General features: G+C 35.8%; 1 protein-coding gene across 5 annotated transcripts in view; it reads left to right on the forward strand.

Annotated features, from left to right (window-relative positions):
* Nucleotides 1-21,968, forward strand: part of LOC149801214 (activating signal cointegrator 1 complex subunit 3-like) — a 441,282-nt gene that overhangs the window by 411,829 nt on the left and 7,485 nt on the right. For all 5 annotated transcript variants that reach the window (XM_089955269.1, XM_089955267.1, XM_089955271.1 and 2 more), the window contains exons 37-41: nucleotides 10,132-10,187; nucleotides 10,361-10,529; nucleotides 12,536-12,687; nucleotides 15,496-15,646; nucleotides 20,744-20,858. In XM_089955269.1, coding sequence (XP_089811395.1) covers nucleotides 10,132-10,187; nucleotides 10,361-10,529; nucleotides 12,536-12,687; nucleotides 15,496-15,646; nucleotides 20,744-20,858 — 643 coding nt within the window. The remainder of the gene's footprint in view (nucleotides 1-10,131; nucleotides 10,188-10,360; nucleotides 10,530-12,535; nucleotides 12,688-15,495; nucleotides 15,647-20,743; nucleotides 20,859-21,968) is intronic.

The raw sequence follows: 21,968 nt of genomic DNA on the forward strand, positions 1-21,968 counted from the left end.
AAATATTGATAAAAGCTGGGGAAAACCAGGAATTATCACCCACCATTTGATGACAGAAAAAATTCATAACTGATTTGTAACTGAACTGATTATGAGTTAAATTAACTCTTTACCTCATGCAAGCGTCTTTGGACGCTTCTACTCCATTCGCGTGGAAGCGCCTTTTGACGCCTCTACTCCATTCGCATGGAAGTACCTTCTGATGCCTGCTGTAAACATCAGCCATTTTTAACTGGTTTTCGTAGCGCCACCTTCAGGGAAAATCCCCTATTAGATATACTACATTCATTTCTGCGAGTGACAATTACGTCAGATCATGTGGTCGCTGTTTATGCACTGGTCGATATCTGCTATTTAAAGTAACTGGGTCGTAATCTCCACTCTCCAAAATGGCGGTCTCGGATTTCATTCAGTACTTACGAAGTTTTCACGATTAGAATCACACTATGAAAGATTCAGTAACTTAGGTAAAGGCACTGATATTGATGTAAGCAGCAGTTTTTATAAATTATCAAATTCAGATGACTTAGCGATGTAGATGCAGACGAAAAACTTGTAAATTTCAAATATGAGAAATGGCAGCTATGGTTGGTCACGCAGCCTCACTGACATGACGGTGAACGAGTTCTCTTAAGATTTTAAAGCACATAAAAAATTCTTCTGTGAAAAATAATTACACACCTATAACAATTGGACTTTACTCTCAAATTTTTCCACACATAATAGATGTGTACCAAAAGTGTAAAATGGTTAAAATTGCTGTTAAACGTAACATGCACTACATTGCTTAACAGTTAATAGGCAGGCCTATGCATATGGAGTCGAATAGGTAACAGGTGTTTTGTTTATAGTGCGCTGCACTTTGTAACTATGCTCTATGAGGTAAAGGGTTATATGAGTTCCTACAGGAATTTTAAGCAGTTGCTCAGCTGTTAAATAAGTTAAAATACAATTGCTGTATGGATCATGTGGGTGCTTGCCCAAAACAGCTTTGTTTAATCAATTCAAGTGCTGTCAGATTCTTTTCTTTTGTTGATCAGTCTGGTATCATACTTACCAACACATTGTCATCTCCATAAATGTTGGAGAAAAATAAGAAAGTAATGTAAAGTTAACGAAAATGTACGTTGATAAATCTTTGGTAATTATTGGGTGGTTTGCACTGACAACATGTTGTTAAGCATTGTTCTGTGAATGTTACTATCAGACCTAATAACGTGGAAATCTACCAACCGTTGGGGAAATTTTCAGTGCAAAATAACGTGAAAATCTACCAACCGTTGGGGAAATTTTCAGTGCAAAATAACGTGGAAATCTACCAACCATTGGGGAAATTTTCAGTGCAAAATAACATGGAAATCTACCAACCGTTGGGGAAATTTTCAGTGCAAAATCCCATATATTTGTTTGTCCCTGGAGTATATACAGATGCGTACCTTGAAATATCTGTGTGCATTTTCTTCTCTAAACAACTTCTGAAGCTCATCATTGCTTAACATAGCATATGTCATTTATCTCTTTATTTTGCCTTCTCGGTGTCAGTCCAGAACATTTTGCAAAGGAAGATGACTTTTCTTATCAGGCTGGGAGCCAATGCCAACGCAAACTTGATACTAAAATGGGCTTAGATTTCAAAAATATTATGTTCAAAGTGAAGACAACCCTTCTAGTATCAAGCTTGAGTCAAGTGCCATTAGTGTTTTATTAGTAAAATAGTATGTAGTTTAGTGACATTGTAATGTGTAGAGTAAATGGATAATAGAGACCAGAGTCCATAACAATGCTCTGGTGGCCTAGTGGTTAGATTGTCTGCCTTGGATGTGGGAGGTCTTCATATGTTATATTGTCAGTCCTAAATGAAAGTGATACTGACAGTCAGTATGGACACCATCAAAAAAATCTTGCATTGCTGCTTCGGCTGGGTGGATTGTCATATCAGAATGTTTATTTTGCTAAAACACTTACCCTAAATGGATGGTCTTAGCTGCATAGAGTGTTCACAAAAAACTACTTTTAATACCTGATTGGTCCTAAATGGATGGTCTTAGCTACATAGTGTTCACAGAAAGACTACTTTTCATACATGATTGGTCCTAAATGAATGGTCTTAGCTACACAGTGTTCACAAAAAACTACTTTTCATACATGATTGGTCCTAAATGGATGGCCTTAGTTACATAGAGTGTTCACCAAAAGACTACTTTTCATACCTGATTGGTGCTAAATGGATGGTCTTAGCTACATAGAGTGTTCACAGAAAGACTACTTTTCATACCTGATTGGTCCTAAATGAAAATAACACTGATCTGACATAAAATATAGCCCAGCTTAAAAATATTCTTATTGCTACTTCTTACTGAATGGACATGCTATACTGACATTGAGTTTTCACTAAAAGACTTCTTAAAAGGTCAAGTTGGTCCTAAATGAAAAAGGTGCCAATCAGGAATACAATTCAACCGCTACTCACTATTTTGAATCTCTTTTGGTACCTGCTTTTCCTGAACAGATAGTAGTAATGACATGGACTTTTTAATATAAGATTTCTTTTGATATCTAGTTATGCTGACCAATATGGCTGCCATGGTAGCCACCTTGAAAATCTTGTTATAGTTTCTACTTCGGAAAAGATGGCATCAGGATTTTCACCAAAAGACCTCTTATGATATCTAGTTGGTCCTAAGTAAATATCACGCTGCTCAAACCTCCAACAAGATGGTTAGGGTTGCCATCTTCAAAATCTTTTGTCTCTGTAAATGATGGTCACATTGACACTATATGCAGTTAATTCTAATAACAAATGATGCCAATGTGAAATCCCAAAATTTGACACATTTTTTAATAGCCTCTTCCTTTTCAACCTTCTAAATGTTACTTTTTGATTTAACATAGCATGTGGTTATATCCTGACATTGTCTAAGACCAGTTTGGTAATCTTTCATATAAGGTATCGTGTTCAAGGTCAAAGGTTATCACAAAGAAATTTGTACTTCACTTACAGGTATCAAGTACATATGTCTGCTCATATTTTTTTTTAAAGTTCTTCAAATTCTGTGCGTTGGAGTTTCTAAAACTTTATCAGAGATTGTTTTATTATGCAGCAGTTAAAAAGAAGAAATTGTCTTATCTTAGATTTGTGGAAATTCTGTTTTGGCCAGTTAAAGGATGCTAGTTTAATAAACAAGTTGGTTGTCAGCTCTCTAACATTGATTTCTAAGTCAAAGGTCTTGAGTCAGATTTTTATCAGTGATGGCTTGTGACCATGGCGACATAAACGATATGAATTGATTTTGTTTTGTCCACAAAAAAAAATTTTTGGCATTAGACTGAAGAATACCTTGAACAATGCCAGTTCAAACACTAGGTTTCTTTGGTTTCTTGGACACTAGTTATAGACCAGAAGAGCTTATGGCATGGAATGTTGCCATTCATCTGATGCCCATCTGTCCATTAGCACAAGTTTGTTATCGCTACTTCTCCAAAACTGCCTGCCGGATTGCCATGAAACTTTATGCACACATTCATCTCCTGGTTAAGTTGGTCCTAAATGTAAAACTGGTGCTGCTGACATATCCAAAATGGTTGCAGCAGGAACCATCTTGAAAATCTTGTTATCACTACACCTCCTACACAGATGGCCATATCAACATGGGGATTTCACTAAAAGACTTCTTGTGATGTCTGGTTGATGCCAAATGAAAATGTTGCCAATTTGATAACCAATATGACCACCACAGTAGCCATCTTGATATTGTTATTCTTCTACTCCTACTTGGATAGTCATATCATCATATGGTTTCTATTGAAAGACTTCATATGATATCTAGTTTGACCTTGATAAATATGGTGCTGATCTAAAGTCCTGCATAGCAGCCATCTTAAAAATCTTGTTATTGCTACTCCTTCTCAATGAATGGTCATATCAACATGGCGAATTTGCTAAAAGACTTCTTAAGATATCTAGTTGCTTCTACATTAAAATGGTGCCAATGTGCTTTCCAATATGGCCATTATGGTGGCCATCTTAAAACTCTTGCTACTGCTACTCTTAATGAATGGAAAGTTAGTTTGCACTATGATGCATAGCTAGTCCAAATTGGACATGGTGCTGATCTGATGTCCAATATGGCTGCCATTGCAGCAACTTCCAATAGAACAGAAAGTCATATTGACATGGTGTTTTCTTCAGAAGACTTCTTATGTTGCCATTTTGGTCTTAAATAAAATGGAGTTGATCTGACACCTAGTATGGCTCCCATGGCAGCCATCTTGAAAATCTTATTGCTGCTCCTCCTCAGTGGAAAGTCATATTGAAAATAAGTATCTCTACTGATCTCCAGATCAATATGTATATCAACATGGGGTTTTTCACCAATAGACTTCCTGTGATTCCTGGTTGGTCCTAAATGAAATTGGTGTCAGTTGTTTATCCAATATGGCTACCACAATGACTCATAAAAATCTTATTGTTACTACTCCCCTTGAATGGGTGATCATGATGACCTAAATGAAAATGGTGTCATTCATGCATTCATTATTGCTGTCATGCCAAACTGGGTGGATGGTTCCAGAACTGGACATAGATGTTATTAGTCATCAGATGATAGTCGCTGAGTGGACATTTTATTTACAACTTTATTGAACATCTGTCACTGTTAGCTGTGATTTATTTTATTTTGGGTTGATAATCCCTTTGGCATGGAATGTTGGAATTTTTTCTTGACAAAGCAGATGGTGAAGCGTCTCTTTTGGTTAGATAGCATACAATTTCTTCCACTAAAATTATCAAGTTTTTTGCACAGCAGTACTTTGCAAACATTTTGTTATATACATGCTAAAATTAATGCTTGATAATGATTGATTCTAAAATAATGTGATTAATAGTAAACCAGAATTAACTTGGGTCAAAGTGTTAATTCCATTCACATATGGTCTGGGGGATGTAGAATAAGCCCCATGTGCCCTTCCATGTTTTGTAAGAGGCTGCTGTTGGAAACTGGAGCTACTGTGGCATCTGGCATCACCATTGGAAAGTCAATATTGGATCTGTAGAAAAAAATCATATACAGTTGAATCTGTGCCAAAGACCAACTTCTTTTAAGAGACCACCTGTCCAGAATAAATTTGATTCTATATTTTTGACACTTTAGATGCAAGAAAACCTGTATTAAAGGACCACCTGTCTTCAATGATTATTTTTGTGGGTTTCCATAGGTAGTCTCTTAAGACAGTTACTGCTGTACATTTAAAAGACTGTGTTAATTAAGTACAGTATATTTTTAATTATATATGTATAATGATCACAATATACCAGTATACCATTTAATCTCTGCATCTGAATCAACCTTTCAGCTTTTAAATTATAAATAGCATGAATTACCCTTAATAATTGCAGGTTTATATTTTTATGCTGGTAGCATAAAAGGGCATTATTGTTTTACTGCTGTCTGTTTGTACATTAATCTCAGATTCTTTGAATGAATCTTTATTTAGCCAAGACCATTCATTCTGTGAAATACTTAATGAACCTTTTGGCTTTAAGGTCATGTTTTGCATTTGGGGCGGGGGGTGGGGGGGGCTATACATGCAGATGTTGTTAAAAATATTTTACTTATTTTTCAACTTTTTAATTATGAATTTCAACATTTATGACAAAACCATATCAGCACAATTAGCCAAAACAATTTGAGAAAGACAAATGAAATTTGGTGGGTATATTTGTACTTGTTTGTAGATGACATGATAAGAATTATAGGCGATCATAGTAGTTTTTCATTTTGTAATTTGAGAAAGACAAATGAAATTTGGTGGGTATATTTGTACTTGTTTGTAGATGACATGATAAGAATTATAGGCGATCATAGTAGTTTTTCATTTTGTTCTATTTTTGAATGTTTTGGATCTTTTTGGTCTGCAGTCTGCGTACAAAATTTTATGACTCAAGGTCTTAAACTAAGTAACAGAAAAAACCAAAAGCCAACAAGTTTAGTAAAATTCAACATGTAAGTTATTTCCCTAGAATACAAAGAGAAATTTTAAAAGAATTAAATCCCAGATAGTCATAAAGTTCCATCACAAGTCCAAAAGGATAGAGTGTTCTGAATGAATTCCAGTATTGAATGTGCTGATATGACAATAGACTTGAATGAGCTGATTTACTAACAATCTTTATGTATCACAATGAGATAATCCAGAATGTTCTTAAATGAATTCACAATAGTCCCAAAATAGTGATTTAGTCCAAACAGTCCATGAACACTTTGACATTACAATGAATAATTTAAACAAATAAATCCTCTCAAATAACTAAACACAACTTTTAAAAAATTGATTCCAGTAGACAGATTTTTAAATGGGAATGAATAATTCTGATGTAAACAACCATATATAGAAAAATAAGACATATTAAGAAAACCAGGATGTGGGCCAAAACTTTATTTCCAGAACATTCTAAGTTGTAAACAAGGTCAGGTCTTATACTTAAATTTTAGTAACCAACATAACAACCATCAGGTTGACTAGAGTATTTTCCATAGGAAAAACCAATGTCCTGAACTAAAATCCAAGTAAATAAGTTGTTTACAAATATTCATTGTATTAAGATATAATGTTAAATCATGGACAGAAATTAGCTATATGGTATGTTATTTAGAAATGACCCTTACAATCTATAATCATGGACCAAAATTAAATACAAAATACAGATATACATAACACAAGTACATTTTCTTTCCTTTTACACTGAGCAAGAAAATTAAGAATTTTGCAAAGCATAATTTTTTCTACATTGTCCAGTTATGCCTCCTCTTAAAAATAGCTACAACTTTTTATTCTAGATCGGAACTTTCCAAAGTACACTTGTTTCCTTTACATAGCTGTCCCATAATAATAGCTGTCCCATAATATCAAGCCATTCATTATAACACAGTTCTTTTTATAAATGTAGTCATGTGTCCCATTTCATTACCTGGTGGTCATATTTCATATACATCATTATAAGGTAATATCACTGTAAGGTATTATAGTGTGCACCTCCCATGGACAGTGTTATAAAAAGGGAATATTTATAATGAACTTTATTATAAGACAGTATCGTTATAAGGCACTATACTATGTATCTTATATTGACTGTTATAGTGAGGGAGTACTGTATTATGTACTTCATTATAAAGCAGTATAACTGTAAATATGGTATGCTGTGAGCTCCAGTTGAGAATGTTATAATGATGGATTACTGTAACATGTAATATCATGTGACTCCCATAATGTCCCTTACAATCTGTCCTCAATCTGTCTTTAATCCGTCCTCAATGCTGGCTCAGAAGCCGGCCTGTAATGCAGCATTGACAAGTTCTCCAGCTCCTGTACAATCTTTGGTCTCACTATCAGTACCAAGGAGACTGAAGACCTACATCAGCCAGCCCCTGGAAATCCCTATGTTGAGCCCAACATCACCGTCAGTGGCCAAAAACTCAACGTCGTGAACCTCTGCTTCACCTACCTTTGCAGCACGCTGTCACAGAGTGTCACTTTTAAGAACGAAGTGAACCTCCACATTGCCAGAGCCAGCTCAACATTTGGCAGACTGTAGGCCAATGTCTGAAATAGAAGAGGCATCATCATCTATACTCAACTAAAGGTCTACAGGTCACTTGTGCTCTCCACACTATTTTATGCCTGTGAAACATGGACGGTGTACCAATGCCATGCCAGGCAGCTGAACCACTTTCACACCACAAGTCTCAAGAAAATCCTCAACATCAAGTGGCAGGACAAGGTTCCAGACACTGAGGTACTTGAACAAGCATGTTTATCCAGCATCCTTACCATCCTGATGCAGTCCCAGCTATGCTGGGTGGGACATGTATGCATGCCAAACCACCGGCTGTCTAAGAGACTCTTCTATGGAGAACTACAGAAAGGACAACAATCCCACAGAGGTCAGAAGAAACACTTCAAAGACAATGATAAAGCTACATTGAAAGTGTTCAACATAAACCCTGATTCATGGGAGCAAACAGCAAGCGATTCAGTTGGCTTTCCTCTGTGAACAAGGGCTCCAAGTTGTGCGAATCTAGCAGGACAGCAGCTGCAGAGCAGAAGAGGCAAGACAGAAAAGTGTGTGCCATCAACCCTTCTGGAGATGTCCCACTCATCCCTTGTACCTTATGCAAACGAACATTCCATGCAAGGATTGGCCTCATCAGCCACCTGCGCACGCACAGAACAGAACCTGCCACTCCATCCCTCGGATGACTTGAATGGTCCTCATCGATGCAACGAACGAACAATATTATAATTAGGGAGTTCTGTATTTTGGACATCATTATAATGAGGGAGTACTGTATTTGATATGTTGTTTTTCCATTATACTTATTAATGTCCCTTAACAGTTTTTTTTCTTCAGATTTTGTTGGTCAGATCTTTTGCATTTTACTGAGGTTGGGAAAAACAGATATCAATGTATTAACCTTTGTTGATGAGGTACATACTTATGAGGTTTTGTGGTTGCTTCATATTTTAAGACCTCACTGACAAATTTTCCATTTGAAGACATTAACACCCGCTTCCCCTATCTACAGAATTTAGTTGTAATGAAAATGTGTTTTGTTTGCAAAAAACATGAAAATAAATGGAAAACAGTTTTGGTCACTTTGTTTGTTGTAGCCAAATGGAAACAACTGCATTATGGCATAGTGAAACACAAATTGGGACGCTAATACCATCTATGCTTGCTTATAAGTCATGGCCAACTGTAAGCAACAAAGAGCCTGATCTGCCATAGCATAATGCTCATGCAGATCAGGGTGTTTGTTGTTTGTTCTAATAATTACTCGTAGCAATCTGGACAGACCCAGATCTACCAGCATATTATGCAATGATAGATCTGAGTCTGTTTATTTAGCAGTTGGACTCAACTTATAAGCAAGTATATATGGTAGTTATGACCAATTCTTCTTTTGAGCTTTTTACAGAAGGATTATGTGTTACTTTAACAAGGTACACTTTTATGTTAGGATTACCAAGCTGCTAAAGCTTTACAATAAACTTGAGAGACTGTATGAATCTTCTTTTGACTCTCTATTTAGGATAGGAAGAGTTATGTCCCTTTATGACTGGTTGTTGTTGTTGTTATTGTTGTAGGGTTTAACGCCATTTTTCAGCACAAGATAGGCTATATATGGCAGCCAGTATTAATGGTGGAGGAAGAACCTGGGAAAACCCTGGAAAGAACCACCAACCCACGAGAATTTTGACTGATTGTAAATTGTGATGAAATAGTTTGAAAAATATTACCCTACTCTGCTGCAAAAACAAATCATTTTTCTTCTTCAATTTTACCATTATGAAAACTGGTATAAACTACAGCAAAAGTATGGATTTCTGTTCTTATTCGGTATAATATTCTTAGCAAGTGACAGAAAAGTGTACTTAAACAGCAAAGATGTTTATACTTGTAAGTGGCTGCTGAACAGCATGTTTTTCACCACTGCCACAAATGATGGTTGCATTCAAGCTTCAAAGGTTACTAGCAAGTCTGATTTTGGCAGATAGAATTGAAGATTCAACAGAATGCATAAAAGTTCATTCAAGAAGTCTTCTCAAACCTGTACCTAAATCTGTACAGTGTCATAAAATTTGAACATTTTATTTGAAAGTCGTACCAAGCTTAAACTGAGAAAAAGTTCATGTTATTGATCTTTTACATCAAGGGATGTACAAAATATGAATCACATATTTCCAAGTTATTGCAAGTGCTTGAAAGGAACTTTCTAAAAACTGATACAAGGTTGCTATGGATACCTCAAGACTAGGTTAACATGTATAAAATTTCTGTTATTTGCCAAAAGTATCTCAATAATTTACAGTTTTTCTATAATAATGCCTTTTTTATAACAATGGACAAAATGGGGAAAGAATAGCCAAAATAACATATTTCATACAATTTTAAGCCATCAGGGTCAGTGGGAAAATTAATAGGAAATGGGTATTTTAGCTACCAGTCATAGGAACATAGAAATACAATTATAGACATATTAAGGCTTGTAAAATCATATGGAATGTAGAGGTGCATATGTCAGATCAATCAAATGAAAAAGCCAACTAATTTTTTTATAAATTGTATTTCAGAATGCCACAGAGTATGCCCAGCTACCTGTCCGACACAATGAAGATCAGATAAACAGGTGAGAAAAAAATCCTTTTTTTGTTAAGATTTTCATAAGATGTGTAGGTTAGTTACATGTGTTAGTTAAAAGAAATAACCAGCTTCTCATTTATACACTAGCAAAAAGTATGGATTACTTTTAGACTAACACATCTAAAGGATAATAACACCATTTTTGTATCTCTATTTCAGTGACCTTGCAAAGCAGGTCCCCATTGAGGTCAGCAATCACTCTTATGACTCCGCTCACACCAAGACACATCTCCTACTGCAGGCCCACTTCTGTCAGATGCAGCTGCCATCCACTGACTATCACACTGACACAAAGTCTGTACTGGACCAGGCCATTCGTATATTACAGGTAGATACTATCATTTAACATGCTGACCACTGTCATAGCTGCAAAACTGTCTACCTGTTTAATTTCTGCCCTCCATGGGATATTACAGTGTTATCAAGTCCATACTGAAGAAGACCAGCAGAACTTAAGATGAGTCCAGTGCCACATAAAGTGCCAGCAGATCTGGGTCTTTGCAATTTGTTAGGAGTAATCAGTTGAAGAAAGCAAAATAGATCCTGATATGCAGGAGCATTATGTTACGGCAGATAAGGATCTTGGTTATTTGAAGTTTGACTCTACTTATAAGTGAGTGCATATGGTAGATACTGTTATATATGATATTGACTGCTATCACAACTGTAAAACTGCCTGCCTCTATGATAACTGCCCTCCCAAGGATATTACATTGTTAACAAGTCTATACTCAAGCAGCCCAGTAAAATATTACAGGTCACATATGCCTGCAGCCAATCAGGGCATTCAAGGTTATTTATGGTCAGATAAGCCTGCAGCCAATCAGGGTAGTCTAGGTTAATTATGATCACATATGCCTGCAGCCAATCAGGGCATTCTAGGTTAATTATCATCACATATGCCTGCAGCCAATCAGGGCATTCTAGGATTGTTATGTCAGATATGCCTACAGCCTGTTAGGGCATTATTGGATAGTTTTGGTCACAAATGCCTGTAGCCAATCAGGACATTAAAGGATTGTTAAAAGACATACAACATTGGTAGTTACCAGACGGTATAGTGTCCTTTTGCTGTATTGGTGCATTTTTCTTCTACTTATGAACTATTTATGCAGTGATAAAGTAACATATGGAGAGAAAGTGTAGTCACCATACGAAGAAATACTTCTTGAAAAGTCTCCGATTAAAAACTCTCCAGCGCTTTATGTACCATGTAAAAGTTTTACATTTTACATTTTGAACAGACTACGAGTTATAATGTTAAGATAAAAAGTGCACACAAACAGTTAACATAAGGAGCCAACATTTCATTGTCAGGAACACTTTAGTTTGAATTTACATTCTGCATAATAAATAATGTTTATGGTGGCAGCTGGAGACCACTGTGATCATTTTAGAGGTGAGCCATGTACACACTCTTATATTATAGTATTTATTTTGACCATTTATTCAGAAGGCTTTTTCTTCCTAAAGTTGTTCTTCGCAATTTGGTATCCATTTTTTAATATTTGGACTTTTAATAAGAACCACATAGCCAGCAGTGTGTTGATGTATCCTTAAACCCTAATACATGCATACATATTATGAGTTTGGATGGAGTCTAAAATTGCAGACTCATTCATACATCACGTGTGCGTACTCAAATTTTCATATTCCATAGCGAACAAAATGATTTATATGCCAAAGCTTTCAACGTTGTAATTTATTTATTTGAAGAATGTTCATAAATATGGAGAGTAATGTAATAAAAATAACTCAGCGTAAATCAGAGTTGGATTTTGAGGATATACTCAGGTTGAGATGTTTCACGAATTTGGGTCCTGGCTGATAATTTTCATAAATACAGGACCTCACCATCAGGATGTAAAAATATACACTTATAAGTCGAGCCAAACTGTAAACAACAAAGATCCTGATCTGCAATAGTACAACACACCTGCAGATTGGGGTCTGTATTGTTTGTTCTACTAATTACTCCTAATTAACTACACAGATCCAAATCTGCCATTGCATAAAGCACTGGCAGATCTTGGCCAGTACAGTTTGCAGTTGGACTAGTCTTATAAGCAAGTACAGACAGTATGAGGAATGTCATGTTTCACTTTCTCCACTTACATCAAATAAACCTACCTTCCACAGCAAGGAAAAAAATATTTTTAGAAAACAGATGAGATTACTATAGACTCACATTGATTTATATAAAGGCCTTACTTATTAAAAGAATTACTGCTTCTTTCTGAAGTTGTACATTATTTCCACATTTCATACATTACTAGTACATTTCCAAAGTAGCTTAGTAAAATGTTTAAATAAAATACTGCTTACATTTCACAGGCAATGCTTGATACTGTGGCAGATGAAGGTTGGCTAGTGACATCGCTTCGAGTTGTGATGCTGATTCAGATGGTGATACAGGGACGATGGTGGCATGACAATACACTGCTCACACTGCCAAACTTCATGCCGTACCATATACACTGCCTCAGGTAAAATCACCAAACTAATATCATCTTAAATCTGGCCTAGCTTGATGCATCATCAATATTAGTATTGTTCTTATACCTTGCCTAACTTGTGCATCACCAATACTAGTATTGTTCTTACACCTGGCCTAACTTGTGCATCACCAATACTAATATTGTTCTTATTACCTAGCCTGACTTGTGCATCACCAATACTAATATTGTTATACCTGGCCTAACTTGATGCATCACCAATACTAATATTGTTCTTATACCTGGCCTAACTTGTGCATCACCAATCCTAATATTGTTGGGGGCTCTGAGTGGCCGAGTGTTCTAAAGCGCTCTCCATTACGGATCACTGCCATCTCACCTCTGTCTGCGCTGGTTCGAGTCTCAGATTCAGCCAATGTGGGTATGTGAGAAAGCTTGCCAGTAGCTTCTCGTGGGTCGGTGGTTCTTTCCGGGGTTTTCCCGGGTTCTTCCTCCACCATTAATACTGGCCACCCATGTATAGCCTATCGTGTGCTGAAAAATGGCATTAAACCCCACATCAACAACAACAGCAATAACTAATATTGTTCTTACACCTGGCCCGACATGATGCATCACCAATACTAATATTGTTCTTATACCTGGCCTAACTTGAGCATCACCAATGCTAATATTGTTCTTACACCTGGTCTGACTTGTGCATCACCAATACTAATATTGTTCTTATACCTGGCCTGGCTTGTGCATCACCAATACTAATATTGTTCTTATACCTGGCCTAACTTGTGTATCGCCAATACTAATATTGTTCTTATACCTGGCCTGGCTTGTGCATCACCAATGCTAATATTGTTCTTATACCTGGCCTAACTTGAGCATCACCAATGCTAATATTGTTCTTACACCTGGTCTGACTTGTGCATCACCAATACTAATATTGTTCTTATACCTGGCCTAACTTGTGTATCACCAATACTAATATTGTTCTTATACCTGGCCTAAATTGAGCATCTCTACTTACTCTTTTTCAAGTTAATTTTTCAAGTTAATGGCAAATGTATAACAGTGGTATACACTGGTGCAGTAGCAATGATAATATGTGCTGCCTCATATAAATAAGAAGCCAAAAGAAAACATTGCTTCAGTACTGTATCTGCCCATCTCCCATTTTGGTCAATATTTATTAAGTATATTGCAAGCAATAATAAACCCACATCTTTCTGATAAAGTTTTTGGGCTGTTAACCAGGTCTTATCATTGAAGAAATGCTTAGTAATTATGTCTGCTCATTATATTGTAATTACCTAATAATGATGCCTGCTCATTATACTGTAATTACTTAATAATGCCTGCTCATTATAATGTAATTACTTAGTAATTATGTCTGCTCATTATACTGTAATTACTTACCAACAATGCTGCTCATTATATTGTAACTAACAATGCTCTTTATACTGTATTTACTTACCAATAATGCCTGCTCATATACAGTAATTAATAACAATTCATGCTCATTATACTGCAATTGCTTAGTAATAATGCCTGCTCATTATACTATAATTACTTAATAATGATTCCTGCTCATTATACTGTAATTAATAATAATGTGTTCATTATACTGTAATTACTTAGTAATAATGCCTGCTCATTATACTGTAATTGCTTAATAATGATGCCTGCTCATTATACTGTAATTAATAACAATTCATGCTCATTATACTGTAATTACTTAGTACTAATGCCTGCTCATTATACTGCAATTACTTAATAATGCCTGCTCATTATAATGTAATTACTTAGTAATTATGTCTGCTCATTATACTGTAATTACTTACCAACAATGCTGCTCATTATATTGTAACTAACAATGCTCATTATAATGTATTTACTTACCAATAATGCCTGCTCATTATACAGTAATTAATAACAATTCATGCTCATTATACTGCAATTGCTTAGTAATAATGCCTGCTCATTATACTATAATTACTTAATAATGATTCCTGCTCATTTTACCGTAATTAATAATAATTTGTGTTCATTATACTGTAATTACTTAGTAATAATGCCTGCTCATTATACTGTAATTGCTTAATAATGATGCCTGCTCATTATACTGTAATTAATAATAATTCATGTTCATTATACTGTAATTGCTTAGTAATAATGCCTGCTCATTATACTGTAATTGCTTAATAATGATGCCTGCTCATTATACTGTAATTAATAATAATTCATGTTCATTATACTCTAATTACTTAGTAATAATGCCTGCTCATTATACAGTAATTACTTACCAACAATGCCTGCTCATTATGCTGTACTTACTTACCAATAATTTTTGTTCATTATTCTGTCATTACTTACCAATAATGCCTGTTCATTATGCTGTAATTATTTAGTAATAATGTGAATTTACTGTACTCTAATACAATACACTTATCAATGCTTTGCCCTGATTAACATCATGGTTTAGCATTTATACTATCTTAATTTACTTAATGGCTTATCATTTATACTATCTTAATTAACTTCATGGTTTATCATTTATACTAGTTTAATTAATTTCATGGTTTATAATTTATACTATCTTTGTTATCTTCATGTTTATCATTAGTACTATCTTAGTTAACTTCATGGCTTATCATTTATACTAGTTTAATTAACTTCATGGTTTATCATTTTAGCTATCTTGAATAATACCAATATGTTATACAGTTTCCACCACCTTGTAAATCTTATTATAATTGCTTATGGGTATTAATTTAAAAAAAAGTTTAGTTTACTCTGAACCAATCCAAAAGTGCAATAAGTATCTTCAAGTAGTACCTTTTTTAGGCCAAGAGAAGGGAGTACAAAGAAGAAGGGTTTTCCTGAGCTGAGGGGGCCCATAGAGACCCTCCCTGAGCTAATGGCAATATGTGATGGAAAGTTTGACCCTCTAGTAGCCATGTTGGGTGATGAAATGAGTCCACAACATCAGGAACAGGTGAGGACTCTGCAAAAAATTAGTAGGATTTTTGTATACCTCACAACCATAGTGGTAGGACATCAAATTGTACCCCGATCTGTCCATCTGTAAGCCCACACTAGAGTGGTAGGATATGAAATTTTACTTTCATTTGTCCGTCTGTAAGCCCATACCAGAGTGGTAGGACATCAAATTTTACCTTCATCTGTCCATCTATAAGCCCACACCAGAGTGGTAGGACATCAAATTTTACCTTCATATGTCCATCTGTAAACCCACACCAGAGTGGTAGGACATCAGATTTTACCTTCATTTGTAAGCCCACACTAGAGTGGTAGGACATGAAATTTTACTTTCATCTGTCCATCTGTACACCCACACCAGAGTGGCAGGACATGAAATTTTTCATTCATCTGTCCAACTGTAAGTCCACAACAGAGTGATAGGACTTCAAGTTTTACTCCCATCTGTCCATCTTTAGGCCCACACCAGAGTGGTAGGACATGAAATTTTACCTTCATCTGTCCATCTGTAAGCCCACACCAGAGTGGTAGGACATCAGATTTTACCTTCATCTGTAAGCCCACACTAGAGTGGTAGGACATGAAATTTTACCTTCATCAGTCCATGCCAGAATGGTAGGACATGAAATTTTACTTTCATCTGTCCATGTGTACACCCACACCAGAGTGGCAGGACATGAAATTTTACATTCATCTGTCCAACTGTAAGTCCACAACAGAGTGGTAGGACATCAAGTTTTACCCCCATCTGTCCATCTGTACACCCACACCAGAGTGGTATGACATGAAATTTTACCTTCATCTGTCCATCTGTAAGCCCACACCAGAGTGGTAGGACATCAAATTTTAGCCTCATGTGCCCATCTGTATGTCCACACCAGAGTGGTAGGGCATTGAGTTTTACCCTTATCTTTCCATCTTTAAGTCAATCTGTCACACCGTGATTGATGTACATGTTAGGTTAGTTTTCAGATACTAATGTTGGTCTCCATAATCTATAAACACATTTCTGTTTTTTTTAGAAAAATATATTTTTTCAACACTGCACATGTTGCAAAATTATATGAGTGATATTGAATTATGCAGTATAAAATAGGTACAATGATAGAAAGGTGTACTATAACTGCAACGGCTAATTCACTCAGTATCCATGTACGGCTAGACGGACTGACAGGTGGACTATGAACTGCAATGGCTAATTCACTCAATACCTATATATAGCTATCCATGTATAGCTAGACGGACTGACGGACAGGATGACTATGAACTGAAATGGCTAATTCACTCAGTTCCCATGTACACTAGATGGGCAGGTGACTGTACATAAAATACATTGTAGCATAGGAAGAAAACATTATAGCATAGGAAGTAATAAAAGAGAAGTCACCTTTACAATTACAGTTTTAATTACACAACTATTATATGATTATTAAAGAGTAAATATTTATATCTTTGGCATTCTTTTGGTCTCGCCCTCCACTGCATAAGGTTAGTTGCGGCAGTCTGGTAGAGAAGCATGCAGTACCGATGAGATAGTATTGCCTATATGACTGAATGAGAGAATTGTCAAGGCAGACTGGATAGGTGTATGATAGAATCTGATATATATATATATATAGTGATTGGATTGGATGCATGATAGAATCTGTCAAATATATTCTGATAGGAATGGGTTGCATGATAGAATCTGTTCCATGTGTGAGTATGTTCTAGAGGAACCCAGCACATTATTGAAAGAAGAAGATATACATTGTGATTGGATAGAGAAATTCTATCAAGGGCTCATAATTAACGGGCAGGATTGACACTTTGCAGAGTGCCCATAAAGTTTGACTCCTAAGGTTGGATTTCCAAATCGGACATCAATACACATGGTTTATTATTTTTCTCTTACGATTCTGGGTAAAGTAATGGTGCCCCATCAATACAGATAAAACATTAAAAGGGCAAAATAGTTAAGAATGTTTATGTTCCATTAGGCAAAGTGTATCATGGTATGATGTCTGTCTATCCTTGCAACTCTCTGTCCATCCATCCATATGTCTGTCTGTCTGTTCCCTGTTTCTTGCATTTAGGGCAAGGAAGAATGATCAGAGGTAAAAATCACAGGAACTGAAACCATGACATGTATACCAGATACCTAAAACCATGACATGTATACCAGATACCTGAAACCATGACATGTATACCAGATACCTGAAACCATGACATGTATACCAGATACCTGAAACCATGACATGTATACCAGATACCTGAAACCATGTCATGTATACCAGATACCTCAACGAGACTTTGTAAATGGCTTGGATTTTTTAAAACATATTGATTTCAATTCAAAGGCCATGGTCACAGTGACTTGAAGAAGAGAGAGGTTTTCCAATAGAGAACTGAACTGTTTTTATCTCACACTATAACAATACTTTGCTAATAGTTTGCATATGAGATCAGTTTGAGGTCAATATAACAGGTACTGAAAATTAGAAAAATTAGTTCTGCAAAACTACTCAAATTGTATATCACTTGGTTTGACAAAACTGTACGGATGGCGTGCCTTTGACATGAGGAAGGCACCTATTGATTTTGAAATTAATGTGTCAAAGTCAAGGTCAAAATGACTCTAGGCAGAAAAATGGATTCCACAGAACAACTTGAGTCCTGTGCTTCAAGCCAGAACCAAATTTTGTGGATTCTTACATTTGAGACAAGAAAGGCACCTGTCAATTTTGGGGTCATTGAGACTGATAAAAAAAATAGTTTCTGACAAGCAACTTGAGTTCTCTATCTTTTATGTTGACCAATGTTTGTGGATGGCTTGCATTTTGAGACGAGAATATGCCAGTTAATAAGGCACAGCATATCTTTTTGTAATGCTTGGTAACATCACTTAGCACCATCAACATACTATTATCAGATAGAGAATAATTTCATCTTTTATTGCTTGAGCATCCAGCCATAGAAGAAGTATGATAATGATATTTACCACATGGTGGATATGTGTAGTGCTTTATGGTGCTCTCTTTGAGTATTTGGAAAGGGCATATAATGTAATGTGTAGTGTTTTATGGTATGCACTCTGAGTATTTAGAAAGGGCATATAATGTAATGTGTAGTGTTTTATGGTGCTCACTCTAAGTATTTGGAAAGGGCATATAATGTAATGTGTAGTGTTTTATGGTACTCACTCTGAGTATTTAGAAGGGGCATATAATGTAATGTGTAGTGTTTTATGGTGCTCACTCTGAGTATTTGGAAAGGGCATATAATGTAATGTGTAGTGTTTTATGGTACTCACTCTGAGTATTTAGAAAGGGCATATAATGTAATGTGTAGTGTTTTATGGTACTCACTCTGAGTATTTAGAAAGGGCATATAATGTAATGTGTAGTGTTTTATGGTGCTCACTCTAAGTATTTGGAAAGGGCATATAATGTAATGTGTAGTGTTTTATGGTACTCACTCTGAGTATTTAGAAAGGGCATATAATGTAATGTGTAGTGTTCTATGGTGCTCACTCTAAGTATTTGGAAAGGGCATATAATGTAATGTGTAATGCTTTATGGTACTCTCATTGGATATTATGGAAAAATCATATAATATAATGTGTAATGTTTTGTGGTACTCATGTTAGATATTTTTAAAGGCCATAGAAGATATTGTTTTATAAACTTGAAAATGTGGTTATAACAGAAATAGATAAGCAAGGTACTGAATGTATAGTATCTAGATAATGATGATATCATACAGCATGCCAGAGTATGTCAGTCAAATGATGATGATGATATCATACAACAAGCCAGAGTATGTCAAATGATGATGATGATATCCTACAACAAGCCAGAGTATGTCAGTCGAACGATGATGATGATATCCTACAACAAGCCAGAGTATATCAGTCGAACAATGATGATGATATCCTACAACAGTCAGAGTATGTCAGTCAAACAATGATGATATCATACAACAAGCCAGAGTATGTCAGATGATGATGATGATATACAACAAGCCAGAGTATGTCAGTCAAACAATGATGATATCATACAACAAGCCAGAGTATGTCAAATGATGATGATGATATACAACAAGCCAGAGTAGCAGTATATCAGTCAAACAATGATGATGATATCATACAAGCCAGAGTATGTCAGTCAAACGATGATGATGATATCATACAACAAGCTAGAGTAGCAGTATGTCAGTCAAACAATGATGATGATATCATACAAGCCAGAGTATGTCAGTCAAATGATGATGATGATATCATACAACAAGTCAGAGTAGCAGTATGTCAGTCAAACTGCTTTGACTTCATTTGAGATAAGATATGCACTGTAAGGTAAGACTATACAATTTTACTTGAGTGTTCTACACCAGAAAACACAGCCCTATGCATAAGGGATAATGAGAACAACATTTCTAATCTACTCTAGGCATGAACATTGTCAGAAAATTCACTGAAGGGAATGTTGATAAAGTGTTAGAATCATGATCTTGCACAGTTGTCCAAACATTTACCAGACCCAACAGGAAAAACATAGTCTGTAGAATTAAAATATATATCTGCCAGTTCTGACACTTTGCAAATCAGGCATGATCACTAGAATATTAATATAATTTGATTTCAAGTCACACAAAACTACCTAATATTATAAGATTAACAAACACTTAATAATAATGCCAACACAGTAATTGTATCAGGCTGAGTCAGCAACCTGTTTTTTTTCCAGCTGTTTTAGGTGCTGAGTAAGCAACCTGTTGTTCTTCAGCTGTATCAGGTGCTGAGTAAGCAACTCATTTTTTCCAGTGGTTTTGGGTGCTGAGTAAGCAACCTGTTTTTTTCAGCTGTATCAGGTGTTGAGTAAGTAATCTGTTTTTTTTCTTCTTCTTCAGCTGTATCATGTGCTGAGTAAGCAACCTTTTTTCAGCTGTATCAGGGGCTCAGTAAGCTACCTGTTGTTTCTTTTTTCAACTGCATCTAGTGCTGAGTAAACAACCTGTTGTCTTTTCCAGCTGTACCAGGTGCTGAGTAAGCAACCTGTTGTTTCTTTTTTCAACTGCATCTAGTGCTGAGTAAACAACCTGTTGTCTTTTCCAGCTGTACCAGGTGCTGAGTCGGCTCCCTCAAATCTCAGTTACTCTGACGATCAAGGGCTGGTGGGAGGGTGGCACTGGTCAAAAGGAAGAGAGGCCAGTCAGTACAAAGTACCAGGGTATGTAATATACATGCATTAGAGTCCAAACTACAGGATTTTCTTTTTTATTTTATCTAACAGCCTATCTTTTTATATTAAACAATAGCAAGTGGCATGTTTAAATTTTCTCTTGACAACAATGGTAACAGCAGTGTTCTCAACAGTGTTGTCTTTTTATTAAAGTTAGCACAAATTAAACATTGTTTCACACAAAACTGTTTACAAACTTGATATAATGTTCATTGGAAGAGGATGTAGCATGTTGACTGCTCATTTGCATGTTCATTCTTACATTTGTTCAGGTGTTTGTTCATTCATTCATTACGCCTATAATATCTTGGACCCATTTCGTCTACACTCATCAAAATTGGTATGTTAGATGCATCTAAGAAAGAGTAACTCAACCATACTAAAATGTGGTCACTGTGACCTAATTTTAACTCTTTTTAATTGCACCTTTAATATCTTGGACCCTATTTCATCTACAGTAATGGCAATTGGTATATTGATATATCTCAAGGTGGTTAATCACACCATGTCAATGATTGATCATTGTGACCTAATTTTCATGCTTGAGCAACCTTAGTATTCTCAGCAATTCATTTATTATACCCTTTATATCTTAGACCCTATGAATCCTACACTTATACAAATGGTGTATTAATGCATCTCAAGATGAGTAACTAAACCAAGCCAAATTAGGTCACTATGACCTAATTTCAAAGCTTGAGTGACTTTTGTATTTTCACCTATTTGTTAATTCCTTCAGTATCTTAGTCCCTATTTCACCTACATGCATGAAAATTGACATGTGGATGCATCTCAAGAAGAGTAACTCTACTGTCCCAAATTTAGGTCACTATGTTCTAATTTTCAGACTTGAGTAGCTTATGCATTTTCAGCATTTTTATTTGTTTCACCATCAATATCTTCGATCCTCTCTATCACTCTTTCACCTAAAGGCTTAGGTTGGGGTTGTAGAATATGCCGATGTGCTCTACTGCATGTCATAATGGACCAGGGGAGGCAGGAGCTCCCCTGACTGAATAGTTAGCATTCTGGACTTGAAACTGAAAAGCTGCAGGTTTGAATCCTACCATCGAATCAGCCTGGGAGTTGTTTCCTTGG

The sequence above is a fragment of the Sinohyriopsis cumingii genome, chromosome 4 (assembly GCF_028554795.1).
Source record: "Sinohyriopsis cumingii isolate HCF-2022 chromosome 4, ASM2855479v2, whole genome shotgun sequence".
In the NCBI taxonomy this organism is placed as follows: Eukaryota; Metazoa; Mollusca; class Bivalvia; order Unionida; family Unionidae; genus Sinohyriopsis; species Sinohyriopsis cumingii.